Here is a 24170-nt window from a genome sequence, read left to right on the forward strand (position 1 = left end):
ATTGAGAGTGACCTAAAAACAAGATACAAATTTTAATTCCCAGGATGTGACTTAGAGGGGGAGGGGAAAGAGGGGATAGGATCAAGGATGGGGAGGGCAGAAGAGAAGCCCATAGGGGCAGGAGAATGGATGGAAATAAGCAGCCTCAAGGGATGGGAGGTGGGGGGACCCTCTGGAAAGTACCAGAGACCTGAGAGGAGAGAAACTCGCAGCACTAAATGGGGTGACCTTAGCCAAAATGCACAACATTGGGGAGAGGGAAATCAAAAACTCCATCTTCAGTAGATAGACAGGTCCTCAAGTGTAGGAATTAAGTTACCAACCCACAGTCAAAATTTCTGACCCAGAATTGTTTTTGCCTAAAAGAACTGCAGGGACAAAAATAGAGAAGAGACTCTGAGGGAAGGGCAGTCCAGTGACTGGCTCAACATGGGATCCATCTCATGGTGGGGGACACCAAGGCCTGACATTATTACCGATGTATGTGCTTACAGACAGGAGCCTGGTATAGCTGTCCTCTGAGAGGCTCTACCAAGCTAACCGAATCAGATGCAGATATTTACACCTAATCACTAGATTGAAGTCGGGGACCCCTATGGTTGAACTATGGAAAGGATTGAAGAACCTGAAGGGAATGACAACCCCATAGTAAGGCCAACAGTCTCAACTTACCCAGACCCCAGGGAGCTCCCAGAGACTGAGCCACCAACCAGGAGCATACATGGACCGGCCTGAGGCCCCTGGCATATATATAGCAGAGGTCTGCCTGATCTAGCCTCAGTGGAGAAGACGCACTTAATCATCAAGAGACTTGAGACCCCAGGGAAGGGGGAGGCCTGGTTCGAGGGAGCACCCTTTTGGAGGTCAGAGGGAGGAGGAATGGGATGATGAACTGTGGGAGGGAAACTGGGGAGCAATGGGTGGAATGTAAATAAATAACGTAATTTAAAAATTAAATATAGTAGGTGTTAGAAATCCAAACTTGAGTCCTTCTGTTTGAGGGCAAGTACTTTGACCCACTGAGCCATCAGCAAAAACTTCTTAATAGCTAAAAAGGTGAAGCATTCATTCCATCTGTCTATCAGCCAAGGAGCACAAGACGTGGTGTCTCTATGGTGTGGAGTGTTATTTACCCATGAAAGGAAGTGACGTGCTGAGACATGCTGTGGTGTGGAGAGACTGGGAAACAGCCTTAAAGGAAGAAGTCAGACCAGGAAACCACACTCACTGCTGCTTCATTCGTATTGTGTTGAAAAATTAAGTGTATATGTGTGAAAAATTAAGATGTTGAATGTAGAACTTAACACACACCCCCAAAACACTGTAGTTAGGAACCACACGAGAAGAGACTGATGATAGTATAGTTCATTAAAGTACAAAATGTCTGCATACTAATACCAAAACTGAAATACACGGAAAAGTGGGGTATCAAAAGAAAATATCTGAACCACATGACAATGGCTTAGTATCCAGAATGTATAAGAGTATACTTTCCAAAACGGCAAATCAATCAAAAAAACTGGCTAAAAGATAGGAAACATCTTAGAATTCACCTAAGAAGAAATATCAACATTCCATAAGCATAGCCGAGATCAATACAAATAAAAGAGCCAAAAGCAGTGCCGAGCGAGCGGCACAGCGTTCCAGTGCATCTCAGCGTCGGGGAGGCATTTTCAAAGCCATATAGAAATGACACTCACGTGGACCAACAGGTGCAAAGAGAAGCTGATACAATCTTTCAAAAGAAAGAGAAATTGGCAGGATATTCCAAAATCTGCATACTGAAGCCTAGGAATTTAAAGTCTAAATAAAACTCAGGCAGGGAGGCAGACAGAAAATGCACAGAGCCGCTGAAGAAGGGCACGCTGTTGCCAGTTTATTTTAGCAAAGCACCGGAATCCTCAAATGTCCATCTGCAGACAAATGTTTGGCTCATCTCCCTGTATTTACGACATTATGCAGCCTCCAGTCCCTATTCTTGCATAGCAAGATATTGAGGTGATTTCCAGGAAGAAATTAATTTTCAAAATATTATTCATAAGGATTAGAGAGAGAGGTCAGCAGCTGCTGCCAAACATGAGTTAGATTCCCCTGAACTAATAATATGGAAGGAGAGAACCAACTCCTGCAAGTTGTCTGACATCAACTCTCTCTCTCTCTCTCTCTCTCTCTCTCTCTCTCTCTCTCTCTCTCTCTCTCTCACCCACACTCTCTCTCTCTCTCTATCTCTCTCACTCTCTCTCTCTCTCTCTCTCACTCTCACTCTGTCTCTATCACACACACACACACACACACACACACACACCACATGTTAAAACATGTTAAGGATGATATATACAATTTAATCTGATGGATATGAGGCAAAACTAAAGAGAAACATGCAACATATTCAAGATGTCAACTGCAGCTACTTCTGGTAAGGAGACCAAGCTAGGAAAGGGTGAACCATATTTCTGGCTTTACTGTTTGAAGTTTTATAAGAACTAGATGACCAAGATTTGTGTAAAGTATAAAGTATACTTTTTGTATCTATACTATTTTATAAAGCTACTTTCAAGTTTTTATTTACTCCATGAAAAACAGGAAAATTCTTACCTTCCAAGTTTTCAATTCTTTCAATGTTGTTTAATGCTAAGTTCAGATATTCAAGTTTCTTCAGCTTGCTAACATTTTCTGAAACCCAAATAATACAATTAATTGGCCTTCAAGAGAGAATATTATTTTATAACTCGTCATGAAAATGATACACAGAGGCAAAGGATTACGCATGGCTCGTAGCTTTTCCCATCTTTACTGTCTTAGATGTACCTTCCACTGCTGTGATAAATCACCTTGACGCAAAGCAACTTGGGGAGGAAAGGGTTTGTCTCTTCTTACACTACCTGATAACAATGCAGAACTGAAGAAAATCAAGGCAGAAGAGACTCTCAAAGCATGAAGCTGCAAGCAGGAGCTGAGGAATCATAAAAGGAATGCTTATTGCGCTGTTCCACACGGCTTGCTTAGCTTGATATCTTACACCACCCAGGACGCCCAGCCCAGGGAAGGTGCCACACGCAGTGATCTAGGCCCTCCCACATCATTCATCAGTCGAGAAGATGTACCACAATTTTGCCCACAGGCCAATCTGGTGGGGGAAATTTTCTCAATTGAGTTTCCCTCTTCCCAAACATCTCTAACTTGTGTCAAGTTGACATAAAACTAGACAGAACGCCTATACAAGAGACACTAGGTGGCCTGCAGAACTTTCATCTCTTCCTCCCTTCTTCTTAAGAGTACTAATGGCTGCACATGTCCCTATCCATCTCCAACACCACTGGGCTATGTTTAGGCAAGCTGGCCAGTGTACAGTACTCAATAACTCCTGCTCAGTTTTGAAGACAGCAGAACATAGCCTTAAGCCAACCAGCCTGCAGCATTTCCTGGCAGCCATGTGCTAAAGAAAAAGACACACACCCCAAGTAGTCAAAGTCAGGCAAAAGCTCCATGCTCACTGCTTTGGGACTGTGTATCTCTTTTTACTACAAGAGGATAACAAGGTTACAACTGTTGTCCACATTAGTCACCCTGCTTGGTCATAAAGGAACCAGCTGTAAAGTTTAGTCTGTGGTGGTGGATCAAAGAAAAGGGACCCACTGCCCTTGGAGTCTACTTTATCTCGATCTATGATTGGATCTATGATTGGACAGATAATAAGTTTTTTTTTTTTTTTTTTTTTTTTTTTTTTTACAGGCAAGCCATAAGAAATGAGCTTTACTTTACTTAAAGCTAAAATTAGCCTGTCATGAATTATGGTTTTGTAAATAAATCTGAAAGGCCATTCAGACAAAACAAATATGAGCTAGACAAAGAATCACTGTTGAATGAAGTGTTTCTAAAATAGTTGATAATAAGACACAGCTAACTATTTTGTATTTGCCATACCATATTCTAGGTATTTCACCTATATTACATTTTAAAAGCCATTTAATTACATTTATGTATTGTGTGCAAATGTATGGGTATGAATGAATGTGTCACAGGATGTGTGTGGAAATCAGAAGACAACTTGTGGGAGTCAGATCTCTCCTTCCACCATGTATATCCTGGTGGTTGATCCCAGGTCATCAGGCTTAGAGGCAAGCATCTTACCCACTGAACCATCTTACAACCTTCCTCTCCCTCTCTCTCTCTCTCTCTCTCTCTCTCTCTCTCTCTCTCTCTCTCTCTCTCTCTCAGTGTGTGTGTGCATGTGTGTGTGTGTGTACACATTCATATGCCAATATATAGAGAATTAATGCACATGTTCAAGATTAAATGGTAGAGCCAGAAGATTCCAGAGCTGTGCACTAAATCATTATACTTTCTCTTAAAAGAATGATTTGAGACAAAAAAGAAAGATGGCATTCCTGTCCCTGTCTCACCTAAGCAATGCTGCTCTCCCAGCATGCTCTGAGATATTATGAATAGCAAGCATGACTTACTATTATTGCACTAAGCACTATTCAGAGTTCATTTAAAATTAAATTATATATATATATAATATATATTATATATGTGTATATATATGAGAACAATAGTTAGTTCTCAGTGCCTTGAGTCTACTCATTTTTAAAATCAGAATCTGAGAATGAATTAAGCTTCTCTTAGTGATTAAACTACTCAAGTGGTACTAATGCTAACAAAAGGCTCTGCGATGACAGCGGAGCACTCAGTCATCATCACACTTGGAGGTTTCTGTGTGCCAGTGATCAGGAAAGGCAGAGTGTCCCATCTACATCCGGAACAAAAATATCATTCCTCTTAAAATTGCCCACCCACAGTGGGATACTTGGCTTGCAAAGAACTCTTCTTCCTACCTTTGTTATTTGCGCAGCCCTCAAATGCTGGAATCACCCAGTGGAAATCAATACAAGAGTTGTACAAATGGAATTTCCTCAGCTAAATCCCCAAAAGACAGGGAGCAAACTGGTCAGAAGATGGGCAAAGATTCTCTAAGTGCCCTTTTTAGCAGCCTGTAAGAAGTTTGAGAGCTCAAGCCCAAACCACTGTGGCAGCCAATGTCCCCAAATGCCATGAGCAGGCCCACAGAGACTTCTGGTTGATCAAATCTCTATTCAGGTGAAGGAGGCTTGTATATCAATGCCTGCACCACCCCATCTTTACAATGCCCACAAGAGAGATGTTGGGAGAGCAGATCACTGGTGGCTACCCCACCCCCAGGCTCTGTACTCTGGTGGGACCCCAGATGGTCCTTAGCTCACACTTGCTTCATTGCTGAGCAGAGCCTTCCTCCCACAGCCCATCTGTCCCACTGAGTGAGCCAGGGAGCTCTAGGAAAGGCAGTTGCTTTGCAAACTTCCACCTCAATGGTAGGACAGCATGTGTGGATCCTAGAGAAGTACTTTCACTTGCTAAACACATGCCTAAATGCCTATGGGTGGAGCAGCATTGAAAAATCCCATTATTAGAATTTAAAAGAGTGTTTAATTTAAGAATACTTCGGAAGCAAAAATTTAAGCTTTCTCACAGCCCTGAAAAGGCCTGAAATACTATGCTGCTAATTAGTAATTGTGATGGACCCAGCTGTGGAGATTAAAATTTCGGGAACTCTTTTGAAATCTGTACAATTAGCACCGTTTTGCAAAGTGCCCATGAATAAAAGCTGGTGGTTTTTATCTACCCGCCTTTTTAATTGAACAGTGTGCCAGAGTTTCCAGTTTCTGGTAAAGCAAAAGATACCAATAATATTTATCTAAGGAAATACATCGTTTTACTAAATCTTCTCCAAATGATGCAAATCTGGGCTTTTTATAATCTTCTAGCAAATTTTCAATTCTCCACGGCATGCTACCAGGTTTTCTCCGCCTTGGTAATGTTACCATTTTGAGCTGGATAATTCTTGTCCTGCAGTGGTATTCCTGGCTTCTGCTGGGGTAAGACATGCACACACGCACACACATCTATCATAACCAAAATGTCTCCAGCCATGGCTAAGTGCCTCCTGTTAAGAACTTCTCCACATCCCTGAAAAGTTAACTATTACCTCAACACTGACTCCTGGACCCCAGAGGGGGCACTCTCTCTATCTCAACTCATTCCATCTAGTCCTCCAAGATTATTCACTTTTCTCCTCTTCCTCTGGCTTTGGTTGGCTAGCCAGGACAGCCTGGGTTATGTAATGGCATACATAGCTTGGCAGCTTTCATCACTAAACATTTCACACATTTTAAGCTCAATAGTCCTCAAACAATCATATGCCATCCTGCACCCCTTGTTACAATAAGTGCTGTTAGCACTGGTTTATAAACAAACCAACTCAGTCTTGGTCAGCTTAATTGACTTGCTTATTTTCACACAGATCACAAATAAGGGGCAAAGGAAGGGTTCACAGACAAGTGTACCTGATGCCGGAGCCCATGCGTGCTTTTACAACTAAGGCAGAGTTGCTTTAAGAAGAAGTGGTTCTCCATTTGTTCCCTTATGGCAGGACCCCATTTTAATCACCCATTGTCTGCCTCTTAACTGTTGTTAGGGCAAGGAGAAATGCAGGGGACAGGAAAAGATCAATTTATCCAGTGGGAAAATTGGGAGAAGAAACTAGGCATACACAGTTCCTTCCTTCCTTCCTTCCTTCCTTCCTTCCTTCCTTCCTTCCTTCCTTCCTTCCTTTCTTCTAGGACATTCCTGCCAGAGAACATGTGATCTAGCTCCCTTCTGCCATAAAATATGAACCTACTTGGGCAGGGGAAACCTGTGGCTGCTCAGCTTACTCAGTAACAGATTTATTCTGAGGGGTAGTATTAGCAGGTCTATCTACTTAATAGTGTGTATTACATTCTGCTAAAAGCTTTATCAGTGTAATGGTTTGAATAAGAATGGTCCCCATTAACTCATATGTTTGAATGGTTGGTCCTCAGTTGGTGAGACTGTTTGGGAAGAGTAGAAGGATAAAGAGGTGTGGCCTTGGTGGAGGTGTGGCCTTGATGAAGAAGCTGTGTCATTGGGAATAGACATCAAGACTTCAAGAGTCCATGCCTTTACCTGTATATCTCTCTTGGCCTTATAGTTATTGTCTCAACATGTACGTTTTCAGCTTACATACCATGTCCTTATGACATCACCATGATGGTCATGAACCCTCTGAAACTGTAAACCAGCTCCCAATGAACTCTTCCTTCTATTAGTTGCTCTGGGCATGGTATCTCTTCACAGTAATAGAAAAGGAACTAAGATCATCAGTTACAATACTAATAGTTTGATTTTTTCCCCATGACTTCTGCACTTACCTGTCAATTCCTTTGCAAACTAAAATCATTTTAATGTACCAAACTGATAATAATACCTTGTACTCAACACTATGGCATAACTGGCTAACATAGTCTGTGGTAATCTGACAGACATTTAAAATACATACTTTTCAGAGCAGACTTCATGGATAAACTGACCAGAACTTACAGCTCTTAAATACCTCATTCTTTTCCTGCACAACCCCAATTGCTGGTCCCCAATGCTATTAATATCTTATCCGAAACTGGTAGACTCATCAAAACTGATAAGTCTACTTTTACATAGCATCATCTACACATTCATTCTTGGTCAGTGTTACTCAGCCTTCCTAATGCTACTACCCTTTAATACAGTTTCTTGTGTTGTAACCCCCTCAACCATAAAATTTTTTGTTGCTACTTTATGACAGTAATTTTGCTACTGTCATGAATAATAATGTAAGTATTTTTGGAGATGAGAGATTTACCAGAGAGGTCACAACTCACTGGTTGAGAGCCACTGATACTGGTATTATATACATTCTGTGTATCTTGTCAAACAAACATGTACCCACATTACCCTACATGCTCTGACTATTGTTCATGACTACTCGCTCCTGGAAAGCACTGATCGTTTTGCAGTTTTTATACTTTTGCCTTTTCCATAATATAAGTTCGACTCATGTAGGCTTAACTTCTGCATATTGTTGCTCTCAGCTATATATATTGAGGATTCCTCTCTGTGTTTTCATGCCTCAGTAGCCATTTCTTTTAAGCTGTGAATAACACTCCATTTCATGTATGGAGCATAGTTGTCTGAAGGATATCTTGGTTGCTTACAAGTTTGGGCATCTGTGATTTTTTAAACCAAAAAAAAATATTAGTATACATATATGACAAGGACTTTTAAATCCTGATGTGATCTTTCCAGTTTTGCAGAGAGATGTATAGCTGTGGAAAATGCATGACTCATATCTTCCCACTTTGAAAACTGGTAGGAGATTATGTGCACCTCACACTTAACTCTGCTTCCAATTTCATAAAAAAACACCCCTCTGGATGCCAGGGCCAACTACACACAGGGTGGCCTGGGGAATAATCTGCAAACAGCTACTAAGAGGTGGTTATGTCTCTTTCCCTGTTGCCTTTTTATTCAGTTGTTTTTTTCCAAAGGTCTCCTGCTCAAATGTTTAAAAAAAAAAAAAAAAGTCATGAGGAAAAAAATGAATGAGACTTACCAATTTTTCCAATGAGGTTATTTTGAAGATAGAGAATTTTTAAGTCCCGGCACCATTTGTCAATGTGTTCTAGCCTTTCTATTTCTTGCTGATGCAAGGAAAGCTCCTCCAGGGAAAAAATGACACAGTCATTGTGCTCAGCATTCCGTCTAATAAGATCTTCTGTGACTGAAAGAAATGTTGCCGCATATTATATTCCCATTCCCATTGTTCTGTATCGGGTTATTATGTTATTAACATGCTGGAGGTTTTTTACAGCCAAGTGTTGATTCTTCAGGCCCAAGCAGTTCTCAGACAGAGAGAGATTAGACAAACCCTGCTTCCTGCCTACCTCATGGGGTCTGTGCAGAGTCATGATTTGAGGCAAAAAAAGAGACACAGTAAAGCCTTCAGTCTCATTTGTCTTTGCATGTTTAATATCTGTGTCAGTTTTGCTGCATAGATGGAGGAGTAATTGACAGCTGACAGCTGTAAGAACATGAATATAGCCTCTCCTGATGGCATCAGACCAAACTGGATAAGATCCACTAATGGACCTAAGACAGAGAGAGCAACTGGATCATATTCTCACTGATAAAGGACAGGACATAAAAATTTCTTCCACCATCCAGTAAGAAAGGCCATTCATCACTTAACCAGTAATTACTCATTTAGAACTTCAGATAAAGAAAAGACCAACCAAGATCCCGGATAACTACTTAAAAGAAGAGCAAAAATATCACACATAGTAACCTAATTAAGATGATTTCCTTTGAAGTGACAAATGAGTAAGCTAAATAAAACCTATCATTTGCTTGGAAACTTGATCTGTTGTATACACATGAAAAACTACAAAGTTTTCAATTGTAATATAGTTGCATCCATCCACCAACTTTTTAATCTTATAATAGGTAAATACCAGTAGATTCTCATTTTCACACTAAACCACAAAGGGTTGATGCATCTGAGTAGGCTGTTGTTCACACAGGATGTTTTGTCATAAATATTTAAGTGAAGCTATGAACTACAGAGGTGCAAACAAATAAATCCAGATAAGATTAAACGTATCTAAAATGGTGGAATGCTTTATGAGAAGTGACTGCCTTGTCAAACATATCAAAACATACCAAAAGACAAGTTCTTCACTCCAGCTATCCAATGCTAGTGTCTGAGTGAGCTGGAAGGGATAACACCTTCATTATGTCACAGGGACATAATGCTTATCCTTGCAAGCATTCAATAGGGGTCTGCTTCAGGGATTAATACCTCTGCCACATGTTGAGATGTACAACTTCAACTATTAAAAGTTTTACTGCCCAAGGAAAACAAATGGAAGTTTGTGAAATATGTGGAGCCCTTTTGCTATTAGGAGATGCCTAGTCCTGGATAAAAGACACACAACTTTTATTATTTGCAATAAGCCTTAAACAGCCTAAGACCGTGGCAGATAGCCACCCTCTATGATATTAAAATCTACCTTTCTATCAATAACCCTGAGTTATTACTTACTATGCTTCATCTGGGCTGATGGGAGAAAGAATTCTAGGAGAGAAGGTAGGGAGAGGAGCCAAAAAAGAGGTGAGGAGACAGAAGCATGAAAACATGGTACCTGAGCATGGGTAACTAGCCACATGGCAAAATGTCACTTAAAATAAATGAGTATCTTCAGTTATGATCTAGTCAGAGTAGAGCCTAACTATATGACCAAAGTATTTGTAAATAGAATTTGAGTCTGAGTCTTATTTCTAAGAGCACAGAGTTGGGAGGCAGAATCAGGACTTAACTTCAACAGCTACAGGCGAACAGAATCTCTTACAACATTGAAACATCTGTTGGCTTGTCCTTGTTTCTGAAATGGGACAATGGACTCCATTCATCCCACCTTCCTAGACACCTTTGCCTTTTGTATGTAAAAAAAAGTTTGGACTGAGAGTAACTAACCAAGTTTTATATATATATATATATATATATATATATATATATATATATGACATTAAAATATTCTTTGTGTGATATCCCATAGTATACCGAGGTTTTATACTATTGGAAAGTGAAAGAAATTTCACCAAGTTCTAGAAAGAGGCAATTGAATTTAGCAGAGCACTTATTCTTCATGACTATGTGACACTACCTTCTACAGGAACAAGTAGGAGCCCCTGGACATTCAACAGGCTCCTAAATATGTAGTCTTATCCAGCTTAGACAAGTTCCCCATGGCGCTATCAGCTGGCACATCTCCATGCTATATTCCAAAAGACAGATTTTTTTTTGTCTTTTTAAAAAGATAAAAACACATATGAACTTGACTTCTTGTTTGCAGTGTGCTGAACACTCTGCACCTTCCAATGGGAGAAGGGAGTGTGGCCCGAGATGACACTTCCTTAGCAGAACATGGGGAATTCAGGTAGAGAGGTTACAACACTGTGCATGAAGCGTAACACTGACTCTCAAGTGCCTAATGGTGTATCTGTGACCCAGAAACCCGCAGAAGGAAATAGGTTGTTTAGGGTGTGCTAGTATTAGGCCTGGAGTCCATGAACCAAGAAAACGTCCACATCCAGAAATTATGTCATTTCTTTAGACCATGCCTAGAGATGGAACAATAACATCTGTTACCCAAGTAATCCCATATCATCTTCTCACTAGCCACTTCCTGAGATCATTACACACAGGGTTTGCATCCCTGATACTCACAGTTTTCAAGGAACACCTGATTGCTTGATACATGGATGACTTAGATATATAGGCTAGAGTGAGCACAGCATGAAGAAAGAATCAGGGATGCAGACAGGAAAGAAAGAGAAATGAGAAGTGAGCCAGAGGACCAGCTCTCCCTGAGCCTCTATACTCCAGCAAAGACACCCAAGGAGTCTGAAAAGTTATATTAAATGTACCCTTTGGGTTGTACGAAAGTATACTTCTCAGGGGCAGAACTTGTACTTTATTTAACAGGTTGGTTTATAGCTTGGTGAGTCGTTACTTATCTCGTCTCCAAATTCTGATTGAGGCTTTGCATAATGTATACATGAATATATAACCCAACTTTTCATGTGCATACATGAACACTGATAGTTGCTACCCATGGTCAAGTCAAATGTGTGCATGATAATCCTGGCAGCATCTTAAGTATCACTTGATCCATGAGCACCTACACAGCCCACTCAGGTAACCTGGCTGCTAACAGTCTCACTACCTCCTCCAGCTCTGCTGCCTCAAATTCTTCTTTCCTTTTTCCAGCCCCGAAGGCTGAGAGGATGGAATACTGGCACCAAAAAAAAAATTCTTCTCTTGCTGCATCTCCCAAGATATAAGAAAGTCATATCATTGTGCTATTATATAAGTAAAGCAGGTTGTTAGGATATGATTGTCAAATTTTCCCTTTTAGCATTGTGGATAGACATTAGGAAGGAATTATGTTTATCCTTATTTCCTATGCGCAAGAGTTAACATGGTAAGAACTGCTATCAGTTTAAATGATAGCAGGATGAAGTAAACTCTTTTACCATGGAAACCGGTCACACAGAGAGGAAGATCCTCATAGTTATGATCAGAACAAAAATGTTTCTGAGAAGGAACTACTGTATACAGTTAGGAGAAAAATTTAAAGTGTAGAATTACAAAGGGAGAAGTGATTCTATAAAAGTTCCTAGTGACCATTTTCTGAACTGTTTTTAAAAACTAACATTTTAATGTATTCGTTGGGAATTTCATACATTTTATAATGTATTTTGATTATACCCATCCAGCACTACCTCTAAGTCTTCCCAGTAGCACTACTCTACATTCCTTGAAACTTAACGCCCTCTTATTTTGTCCTTAATAAACACCCTGCATCTAATTAGTGCTACACTCATATGCACGGGGGTGGGGCCATCTAGTGGGGCATCCAAGGCTTAGGACACATCACAGAGGAGGGGGCAGACAGACTGTAAGAGCTGCAGCTGGTGGATGGCCTGGAAAGCTGTAAAATGTCGACTTCTGCACATGATAGGTTGTTGTGCTCATCAACCTACAGCAGCTGTGACCTCCTGCACAGGATCAAGCCAGTCAAAAGACTGGACAGGTTTCTAACAGGCCACCTGCTACATGGCATACTGTCTTAGGGCTCCCAGGAAACTGTTACATAATACTGCCTTACCTGTAAGAGCAAACATTAGTGTAAAACCTAGATTCAGCCCCTGAGAAGAGACGTCAAGAGTTTTTACGTGGTGAATGGAGAAGATAGCGTTTTGCACTTTTAAATGGGAAGGAATTTTGCAATTTTACATTCCACCGAGATTTTTTTCCATGTGCAAATGGTTTGATATTGATGAGCAAAGGTAAAAAGTTTAAAAAGTGCAAATAGTACTAAGTGGAAAGCCATAAGAATTTACAAAGACAGGAATATGATGTTAACTCGCCAGTGCTCAAAACACACCACGTGGATTTTTGTTATTGTTGTTGTTGGTGGTGGGTTTCTGTTTGTTTTCAGTTTTGTTTTGTTTTGAGACAGAGTTTCTCTGTGTAGTTTTCCTGGCTGTCCTGGAACTTGTTTTGTAGACCATGCTGGCATTGAATTTACAGAGATCTCTGTGCCTCTGCCTCTCCGCCTCTCGGCCTGTTTGCCCCTGCTTCCCAAGTGCTGGAATTAAAGGCATGTGACACCACAGCCAACCACACCACCTAGTTTTAACCAGGCATTCTTTATCTCCAAGCGACTCTACCCACCTTCAGAAAGCCCTACACCAGAAATATAATACTGTGTTTACATGAGATCATTCTAGGACCTAAAAATTCCTCAGTAGCATTGAAAACCTCACCATGCAATGCTTTCAAGAGCTATGGTGCTGTAACATGTATCGGATAGTACAGAGACCATGCCACATGAGGTGCTGCTTCTGCTTTCTCATTCAGAAATTCAGAAAACCACAAGTAACAAAACAGAAACCTCCGATGGAACTTAAAAATGTCCTACTGGAAGGAGGTCCTCACTGATCCTTGCATACCGGCAGGGAAGAGGGAACAGTGAAGGATATTGACAGCTCTAACATACTTACCTCATTAAAGCGGGGGAGGAATTCCAAGGTTGAATTAATACTAATTAGGCAGACTGCGCCTCTTAGATCTTTAACATGTATCTGCAAAATGACGTTATGCAGCCTGAGTGGACGGCTTAGTGGGTAAAGCACATGATATGGAAACATGAGGATGTGAACTAGAATCCCCAGAACTCAAATGAAATAGCACATGTCTGAAATCAGTGTTCCTAAGAAAGATGCAGTATGTAGACAAGAGGAGCCATGGAAACTCACAGGTCAGGGGTGTCCAAATTTGGTTTTGTTGCTGTGATTAAACACCACAACCAAAACTAACCTGAAGAGGAAAGGGTTATTTCATCTTATAACTCCCACATCATGATCTGTCACTGGGAGAAATCAGAACAGGAGCTTGATGCGGGAATCTTGAGGTGGAAACTGAAACAGAAGCCATGGTGGAATGATGCTTGCAGTCTTGCTCTCCATGCCTGCTCAGTTTGCTTTCTTGTACAACTCAAAACTCCCTGACTACAGGCGATATCATCCACAGTGGGCTAGGCCTTTCCACATCAAACATTAATCAAGAAAATATCCTCACAGACTTGCCTGTAGACCAATCAGATAAACACAACTCCTTAATTGAGATTCTGTTTTCTCAGAGGACTCTAGCTTGCATTAAGCTAACAAAAATGAATCATCACACAGAGAAGAGTATGTCTAAGAACAACTCTCAAATCTTCCATTCTGTCTTGGTTCCTGGGATCAGATACTTGCCTAGGTGGTTCTCAGCTCTGCGTCACCTCCGGTAAAAATGGATCAGTTGGTCATTGTTCCCTGATTGGAACCATTGTTGAGATAGAAAAAAAAAAATACATAGAGAATATCTGAACCAAACACTTGTGAAGGTGTCCTTTTATCCTACTTTCTGGACTTCATTTATGTCACTCTCTTCCACCAGTCTACCTGGCTAGTTAGGTACCTGATGAAAACTCTAGCTTCTCAACAGAACGTTCGTAAAGGTGACCTCTTGCAGATTCCCAGGGCAGAAAGAAACCCCACCATCTTACTCTCATTCATTATCTACGTTCATCATCTTACATTCTTTCAGTCAACTCTCCAGCACCCCTTCCTTCCTTCCTCCTTCCCTCTTTCCTCCTCTTCTTTTTCTTTGAGACTTCCAAGTGCTCTACCACTGAACTGTGTCCTAGCCCCAAACACAGTCTCTTGACTAAAACTAGTAATTATGGAGGATGAGAGGACGACTCAGCTGGTAGTGTATGAGGGCATGAGTCTAGATCACCAGCACCCACAGATGTGATGTGTCTGTAATCCTAGCACTGGAAAGGCAGAGACGGGCCCTCTAACTTATTGATCAGTCAGTTTTACAGAATAGATGAGCTCTATTTCAAATGGGAGATCCTTATTTAAAGAAAATAATGTGGAAACCAATGGAGGGAGACATCAGATGCCAAACTCCAGACTCCATGTGTGTGCAAATGTGAATTTGCACATACACATGCGCACACACATACATACATATATACCATACACACAGACGTTGACACTTTAACAATGATAACTGCATGCAAATGCCATTTGTAGGCATCAAAAATTTCTTGATAACAGGAATGATTCAGTCGAATCTAAAAATACCTGCTCATCCCCTCGCTTTGAGGACTCTTGTAATAGTTTTAGATGAACACTTTTACATTTACAAAGTCTATAGAATAAAACCTTGCTGTGGAAGTGAGAAATCTGAGGTTGAAAAGTTGGGGTTCCAGAGCAAAGCCATAGAGCTCTTAGGATGGCTCTAGAGAAGGGTGTGTATCAAACCATGGCTCTGAAATTGTCGTCCTCCATTAGGCAGCAGAATCTTATTCAGTGAGGTGGTGGCACACAGAAGGCATGACCCAGGACTTCACAGCCTAACCCAGTCATGTGCTAAGGCTAAGCCACTAGGTCTTCCTGAACCCCCTTTCTCCCTGGAACCCACTTTACAGACTGGCTAGCTGCTAGACAGTGGCAAGTGGAGAACATAGCAGGCACTTGAGAGGACATAAGGAACCTGAGGGGACCTGAAGAGACCTGATGAGACTTAAGGGACTTGAAGGGACCCAAGAACTCCTGAAAGGATTTAAGGGAACCTATAGGATGAGAAGTCATGGTGGGACTTCAGGGGTCTTAAGCAGACCCAAAAGGACCTAAGGGTTCTCTAGGGGATCTTAGGGATACTGGGCAGATGTCAGAGAGCCTGGAGCAGCTGAGGCACCTGAGGGTTGGCCTTGCGGTGGGAGGAGGGGGAACTGGCTGGCAATGGGGAGAGGGTGATAAGCCCACCGAGGGTGAGGGTCGCTTACTTCGGCCCATGGCGCTTTTCTGGATCTCTGGTCAGGGAAACAAGGAGACCAGCAGGATTCCCCTCAGCTCTCACAGCTGTGCCTCTGAGAGCGTGGGGACGCAATCCGGGAGTCATGGCAACGGGGATTCTAAGGCAGCCGCAGGAGGTCAGGTGGCGTTGGGTTTCCTGACTTCCGGAAGAGAGGCAGTAAGAATAGCAGCAGCCAGCTCCACTGTTTGTGACCTAATCCTGTTCCCTGTCCCCACCTGTGGCTTTCCTTGGAGAGCTATTCTTTCACTAAATGAGTTACCGGCCCAGATCAAAGAATGTAGAGCTCTTACTTCCTAATGGGGTCTTTCCCTGGGCATGTTTTCTGCCTGGTTTCAACTTATCCTCAATTTTATTTGACTTGTGAAAAGCCACAGATTTGATTTGACTCCCACTCTATTTACTAGAGTTGTGATCGTAAACATCTTTAGCATCCATCCCCGTATCTATAAGACAAATAATAAGCTGAACACAAACAAACAAAACTTTATGGAACTTAAATAATATGTCTGAACTGAAAGACTTTTGATTTTGTTTTTCTTTTTAAACTATTGTTTAAGAACTTAGGACTATTTTTTTAAAGTAGGCTCATTATAGATTAGTTGTTGCCGTTTAATTATTGCCTTTTAAATCATACCTCTACATTCACTCACTTCCTACAATTATATTTTTTAAACACACTACCCAATTATTCTGTCCCACCCTCCCCTCACACACACATTACCCTTTTAATTGCAACACATAGGAGTGTCCTTTCTATGCTCACAATGCATGCCTGGTATTTCCCCTGTACCCATTTTACAAGTGTTGGAAGGCTCTAAATTGGATAAGATTAATCATTCCTCCTCAAATGTTCAGATAATATTTAATGTGTCACAACTTAGTAAATGAATGTAGGCATGCCATAGTTGCAAACGTAAATGCAACTCTCCATTTACCTTAAAATATGCAATTTGTAAAAGGTTTTTAAAAAAACACTGTAATCCCAGTAAACCAATACAGTGCATGGTTCTTGATACATGTATTCTGTATGCATTTTAAAAGATTTATTGAGCATTGCTAAGTGCAAAGAAATTTATGATTTCACGAGGTGTCTGTTCAGCGTTGTCATTAGCTGTCATCAGGCTTACCCAGGTGTAGATGGGGTTATGCATGTGACAGAGACAAGAAACTAACAGGTGTCTCATGGAGAAGGGCAGGTGATGGTCATCATTTTGGCCTGTGTCAAATTGCACAGACGAGTTTTGAACAGTAATCCTGAGAGAGTAGATAAAAAACAGTGCACCTCAATGGCCAAGCTTAAAGAACTGAACCAGAATGGTAGGATTTTAGGCACCATATCCTCTTAGTGGGAAAAGTACTTTGGAATTCAGAAGATGGCCAGTGCCACTCAGAATAAATTGAGGTGACATCTACTATCTCTTTGTACGAATTTGAATGCCAATTGTCTATTCCCTGGGGATTTTTGTTGTTGTTGTTGGTTTGGTTTTTTTTTTTTTTTCAGAACAACGTGGTGCAGCTGTCATTAGACATACAATTCAAACCTACATGCTTATCTCTGCCTCGCACCGGTCAGATGACTCTTGAGAGTTACACCTTCCCCATTTCCACCTGATGACAGCACTGGCAATATCTCTGGCTGTGCCTCTGAGTACTAAATTCACGTTACTCGTGGAAATCAAGAGCCAAGAGCGACAAAAGCCTGAAAATTTACCTCTGCTTGAACTTAGGAGTTTTGACTGCAGGGGTTTATAGAAGCTAAAAGGATCTAGCTTCTCAGAAGAAGCTGGTGCCCACGTATTTCAGGTAGAAAGGTGAGTTTCTAAGGTAACAAAAGCATGAGATCAGGCTCGGGATAAAGGATTTCAGGTCTCTAGAGCAATAGTTTTCAACCTTCCTAAGGCTGCAACACTTTAGTACAACTCCTTATGTTGTGGTAACCCCCAAATATATACCTTGATATGCAAGGTATCGGATATGCTACCCCTGTATGGGGTCGAGACCCACAAGTTGTGAACTGCTACTCTAGAAGTTTCTCAAGAGCTTCGGTAATTTAGGTGTCTGATATGTTAGCTCTGAGCTTCTGTTCTCACCCTTACTTAACCCCTCTCACTATGATCTCTCCACCTGACTCTGAAGCCCTCTACTTGTCACAGAGGCTGATGTGTTTTGATTCTTTGAGGTGCATATGTCAGAACTTAATCTCCAATGTAAACAGTATTAAGAGGTGTGATCTTTAGAAGGTGACTACAGCATGAAGACAGACTAGGTGCAGTCTGACACTTTGACAGAGGCAATTCTCCCCCTTCCATCCCTTCCATCACTTCTACTGCCCAAGAACACATGATGTCCCCTGCAAGAGGACATGATGACAATAGGGCCTTGGAATTGTCCCATGAACTCTGATGTCTGTGGGACTGGATTATTTCATTCCTTCATTCACAAGCAATCAAAAGCGTGTGTATCCACCCTGGTTAAAAATCCTTTAGATGTTTTAAGCAGTGTGTGCCCAACCTTGCCTACATACTTTGAGATCGCTAACTTAGTCATTAGTCATCTCACAGAGGCCTCCAGATGCATGCCATGCTATTAATAGCACATAACAGGCAAAGAAGCAGTGCCCCAGTGAAATACTACTAGAACAAAGTGAACCAGAATTTTGCATGCAAGCCCAAATCCCATGTTCCATCACATTCTAGATGGAAACCTACTTGAGAGAGTTCTCTTTCTGATGCTTTGTTTCTACCTTTGAGTCTTAGCTCTCTGCACAGGCACTGATACTTGGGTGCCTAATACATATTTTCTAAGTGAGTGAATAAATGAATTCATGGGACAGTCTATCCAAAAGTTCTGTTGTATCTTGTGTAATGACCATGTGTGTGGGTTTGGTAGAATCACCACTCAGGTGTCCTTGTCAGGAGAAGATGGGCCAGGAAAATTGTCAGGCAGTTTCTCATCTTGGGACATGTGCAATACAATCTAGCATGAGAGATATTCCATGGGCAGTGGTTTGACAGATTGTCTCTGCCTTGTGGCACAGCTATGAAACCAGGGATGTTTTTGTTCTTTGTTATAGGTTAGGCTAGGCTGCATGCCTTGCCTCTCCTTAGCTGACATCCCAGTACTGCATTTTTCAGACAGAGAGGACCCCGGAGGTATGAGGACATTATACAATATGCTATGGTTGTTAAAAAGTTCACTGACAATGGGGACTTGGGAAATGGCATGACAACTCAGAGTGAAGTCATTTTCTTCAAAGTGAATGAAGTAGTTTAAGCAGTCTGGATGAGTGGCTGCTTAAGCAAATCCTGATTTACATAGTCTCATTTCAATGACTCCTGCAAACATAGCAGGATGAGCCTTGCTTTCCATACAAACCACTGCAGCATTTTGTGTCTATAAAGTCAATGAAATAAACCTTGAGGAGCTGGGGTTTTTTTGTTTGTTTGTTTGTTTATTTGGTTTTTTTGTTTTGTTTTCTGTTTTTTGTTTTGTTTTGTTTTTTGGTTTTTTTGAGGGTGTTTTTGTTTTTTTGATTCCAGTAGCAGCAAAATAGACCTCCTACTTCTTTGCTTTCCTTTTGGGACTGCATCAATTTCAAGGACCCTGGCCTAACGAGATATGTGGCTCTTATTTTCCACTGTTGCGTATAATTTAGTGTTTTCATGATGTGTGCTCAATGCGGTGGCCACTGTATTTGATATGAATTGTCCTTCAAGAGGATTTCTTTATTGCAACATCAATTTCTTCACTGTAAGCTCCTGAGGTTACACAGATTCCTTCCTTTTCTTCTGCCTCCCTTCCTTCATCTCTTCTCTTTTTTCCCTTCTTCTCTAGTTCTCTTCTTTATTCCTTTCATTCTTCCATAGATGAGTCTTTACGGGAGGCGATGGACATGATTCATGTAAAACTCTTGTAGGAGTTAACCTGGAATCTGTGCTGCATCATACTCTAGACTGAAAGCCATTGAAGAACAAGAAGGGAGGGGTTTTTTGTTTTGTTTTGTTTTGTTTTATTTTAATTATTCTTTAACAGTTGGTTTCCAGCTCTGGTTCCTAGCTCTATGTATAAGGATAAAAAAGTAGAATGTCCAATAAATATTTGCTGAGTGACTGAATTATTAAAATACATTATGTAGCTATTCTGTCCCTAATAATGTTCTGTCCCATAATGTTCTGTCATTATGTAGCTATATAATATGTTATGTAACTATATGTCATAACATATTTGCTATGTTAGCAAACTAATTGCCACCATAGGTGGTAACCCTATAACATGGACACTAATATTATCCCTATTTGTCAGATAAGGAAATTTTGTCTACTTTGTCCTAATCTGATAGAACATTCCTGATACACTCAAATTACTTTTCCTTCCCTCCTCTTTCTCTTCCTCCTCTTCCTCATCCTCCTCTTCCTCATCCTCCTCTTCCTCATCCTCTTCTTTCTCCTTCTCTTTCTCCTCCTCATCCATTTCCTCTTCCTTCTCCTCTTCTTCTTTGTTCTTTTTGAAAGAGTATCATGTAATCCAGGCTGGCCTTAACTTCTCTATATAGCTGAGGATGAACTTGAGCTTCTGATTTCCCTCCCTCTACCAGCTGAGAGTTAGGAATACATGGTGTACCACCGTGCCCTAATGGTACAGCACTGGAGGTTTGAACTCTGAACTCAAACATAGTAAGCAAGCACTCTACAAGATGAGTTACACCCCTAAACCTACATCATTGTCCCTTGCCCAGGCACCTAGCAGGTCATGTTTCCTTCAAGGTCTCCTGTCTCTGATGATACTCCTATGAAGGCTTCACTCACTTCTCTCAGCTCCATCCTCTAGTGCCTTGGGGAAAAGATAGGTACTTGGTGTTTCTGGCTCCTCCTATCCTCAGTGGGTAGATTCTTCATACCCTTCTGAGCAGATAGTCATTTATGCCATGTCGCATCTTGTTCGTGTTGATCATGCCTTGTAGCTGTAATACGTATTTGACATGTTTTGATATCTGATACTTTCCTGAGTCCTGTGACAAGGCAATCTTACATGGTAGGTTGGTTGGACTTTTTTTGTTGTTGTTTGTTTTGTTTTTTGTTTTTGATGTAAAAGCTAAAGTAATTCTTGTTTTTTTTTTTTTTTTCTTTCACTCCTGGAAAACCAGCCAGTGTCGGAGACTCATGTGAGCCTTTACTGGAAGGAGAACTCATAGATGGAGACATTGGGGAAACCTGTTCACTTGGTGTCTTGGGCAGACTGTTTCATCATAGAAAATGACTGCTGTCATGTCAGCCTGTTGATCTCTCCTGCTTGGCAGCGTCCACTGACTATCTAGTTCCTGATGTTGTAAATCCCTTGCCTCTCTTGTGCATCATATAAGAGCAAGTACCAAATTCCCGATGACTTTCTTTAATTATGACACTCTAAGCAACTTTGGGTTGTGGGTTCCAAAACTACCCTCAAATTCAGAACTTTTCTGGAAGGACTCACAGGTGTTTACTGAAAGCTGTTAGACTCTCAGATACAGTTTCACACAGGAAGAGTATAGATAGAGATCTAGTGAAAAAGTCCTTGGTACAGAAAGCAGGACTTCCTGCTGTTCTCCCTTGTGGTAAGGGATATACCACTCTCCCAAGAGCTGTGTTTAGAGTAATGCATTCCAAGGTGGAAGGTTGATCTGAGTTTTGATATCAGGACATTTTTATCTGTGTTCCATCACATGGGAGTGATTCATTGACTATGTGGTTAATCTTGGCCTTCAGATCAACTGATACCATGTGACTCAGAGGTTTTAGCTCTGACCTCAAGTATAAAGTTGGTATATCTGATGTGGAAATTCTTCACCCCAAACTACGTGGGTGCAATCAGCTCCCTCCATAATTCATTTTGTCAGAGTAATCACTTAATTCAAGGTCCCCAAATGAAGACAGGAAGAAATTACTTCTAACATTGAGGACACACGTCAGCCTTCTCTTTGATCAAAGCCAAATACTTTAGTGCATCTCTCCCTCCATACAGGAACTCTCCAATAGTTGTCCAGTTCTCTCAATTCTGTTGCCAGGGTAACTTTCACTGATGGTAACAAAGAACCCCCTCACTGATTCCAAGTGCATGCCTTATGAAGCTCAAAGATGTTCTTCCCATTGAGGAAGAATACCAGTATCAGAGGATATGAAAGACAACATGTTTAACTCTTCTCCGGGTGCCAGCAAAGGTCTACTCACAGCATACAGTTGCCCAGAATGCAGACACCACTGATCTGAGCGAGGCAGTGCTTCAAACTAACTGGTTTTGTCACTCTTGGCATTTCCTAGAGACAAGTGGAGGCAGGTGCCAAAGGCCTAAAAAATATTTTTTTTCATATATATATATATATATATATATATATATATATATATATATTCATATACTCATTTAATTTCCTCTGAGAATTGAGTAAACAACACTTTTATTCAGACTCAAAGTTACACCACCTGGTGCCAGCTCACCAAAACTTAGCTAACTGCAAATATGGACAGAAATAATGCAGTATAGATTAAAACATTGTCTCCAAATCCATTAATCCTTCCTAATTTAATCCACAAGAAAAAAAAGGGGGGGGGGAACAGGCCCCCTGGGGAAATTGCAAGTAGCTGCCAATTTTGCTAATGATAATAAGTTTATTTTACTTGCTAATATATTCCTAATTACTCTGGTTCTAGAATGTTTATTTTGCTGTCAGTCATCTCCTTTGATTTATATTCTTTGTGAAAAGCCTTCGTCATATCAATCAACCCTTTTCAAGTTTGGTGTCAGCAGCTGAACCTGATCTCACCTTCTCTGTTACACAGCCCTGTGAAGCACCATTTACCTAAAGGAGAGGGAACTATGGGCTACAGATACTTCCAGAATTCACAGCCATCCATGCCAAGTTAGAGAGAGAGAGAGAAAAAAAGCATTTTCAAAGCTTTAGTTACAGCAAGAGGACTGACATTGCCTACAGTGAAAACTGTTTTTATGTTTCTGAGTTACAAAAACACTGAGCCAAGCATCTGCATTTTTCAAACTATCATATGATAGTTATTTAGGCAGCAGAACATGATTATTCGATACATGATATTGAATTATGTCCAATGATATACAATGATGGTGTGGGCTTGTACTCTAATTTTAAACATATTCTGTATTTTAACTACTTCCCGTGTGCAAAGACTGTACATATACATCCTTCATAGATCATGTGTACATGAATATATATGAATAGCTGTCTGAAGAATATCATATTTTGGGTCATGAAGTAATTCATCAGATAGATGTGCTTGTGATATAAGCCTGATGACCTGAGTTGCTCTTTCAAACCCATGTAAAACATGGATGTGGTAGCATACATTCATAATCCTAGCACTCCTCTATGGTGAGTGGAAGTTGGAGAGACCATAGAGTCACTGAGAGCCTCACAGGCAAGCTAGCCTGGAATATGAGGCATAGCAGAAACAAAAGAGACCCTGCTTAAACAGGGTGGAAGAGAGAATATTTGAGCCATGAAAGTTGCCCTCCAATCATCTCATGTACAACGTAGCACATGTTTGCCTGAAATCATATACACTCATGCACACATGCACACACCCACAAACATGCATATCCACAGTTTTAAACAATCAGTCTTAGGGCATCATGTCCTTGATGTAAATTTCTCTAATTTGGGTAGGTAGGAGGGACCCATGACTTCATTCACTAATTTCATAAGTCACTATTAAGGCCCTGGGACTGAAGATAGACAGCAAGACTGAAGACATTTCATCCACCTTGGAACTACTACTCTCCTGGGTAGGATTGAAGAATCACAGACAAGTGAATGCTACATAAGATTGAGGACTATGAGTACAGTAAGAAAGAAAACTAAGGTAGAAGAATAGAGGAGGGGTTCTTTTAGTAGTTAGAGTAGGTCACCATAATCCTGGGTTAAACAAGGAAGTGAGAAGGAACTAGCTGTGTAGGGAACTGTCTGACTTCCCCAGAAAAGATCAAAGCAGACAGTTCTTGGTATAGAGAGGACTTAGCCTTCTACATGGACAGGAGTGGAAGGCTGATGTGGACTGACTGGTAAGTGAGTATAAGATGCTATACTTAAGTGGGAGACAGACAAACAGAGGGGAGGAGACAGAGTATAACTCCAAGTGTGGTGAAGGGAGTATGCTTTATCACAGTTTTGAGGACAGTTGTGGCTTCAGTGTAGCGTGGATACTCAGAGGTCTAAGGAGGGAGGTGGGGACAGCAGACATGAGACAGATAAAAGGGACAGGATTACAAGGTGGGTGATGTGTCAGCAGGTCTGGAGAGAGAA

The 24170-nt window shown here is 41.0% G+C and overlaps 1 protein-coding gene across 9 annotated transcripts in view; it reads right to left on the bottom strand.

The window, feature by feature from the left end:
- Dnaaf11 (dynein axonemal assembly factor 11) overlaps positions 1 to 15954 on the bottom strand; it is a 104500-nt gene extending 88546 nt beyond the window's left edge. For 8 of the 9 annotated variants that reach the window (XR_013103313.1, XR_013103314.1, XM_076911422.1 and 5 more), the window contains exons 1-3: positions 15837 to 15954; positions 8486 to 8653; positions 2596 to 2673 (exon numbers count right to left, since the gene is read on the bottom strand). Coding sequence is in view for 6 of the 9 variants with exons in the window: in XM_076911422.1 (XP_076767537.1) it covers positions 2596 to 2673; positions 8486 to 8653; positions 15837 to 15846 (256 nt within the window). In the remaining 3 variants the exon portion in view is untranslated. Of the gene's footprint in view, positions 1 to 2595; positions 2674 to 8485; positions 8654 to 13816; positions 13918 to 15836 lie in introns of all 9 variants that reach the window. The other variant, XM_076911423.1, reaches the window with a different exon arrangement.
- Between the last annotated feature and the right edge of the window lie 8216 nt (positions 15955 to 24170).

The sequence above is a fragment of the Arvicanthis niloticus genome, chromosome 13, assembly GCF_011762505.2.
Source record: "Arvicanthis niloticus isolate mArvNil1 chromosome 13, mArvNil1.pat.X, whole genome shotgun sequence".
Taxonomy (NCBI): domain Eukaryota; kingdom Metazoa; phylum Chordata; class Mammalia; order Rodentia; family Muridae; genus Arvicanthis; species Arvicanthis niloticus.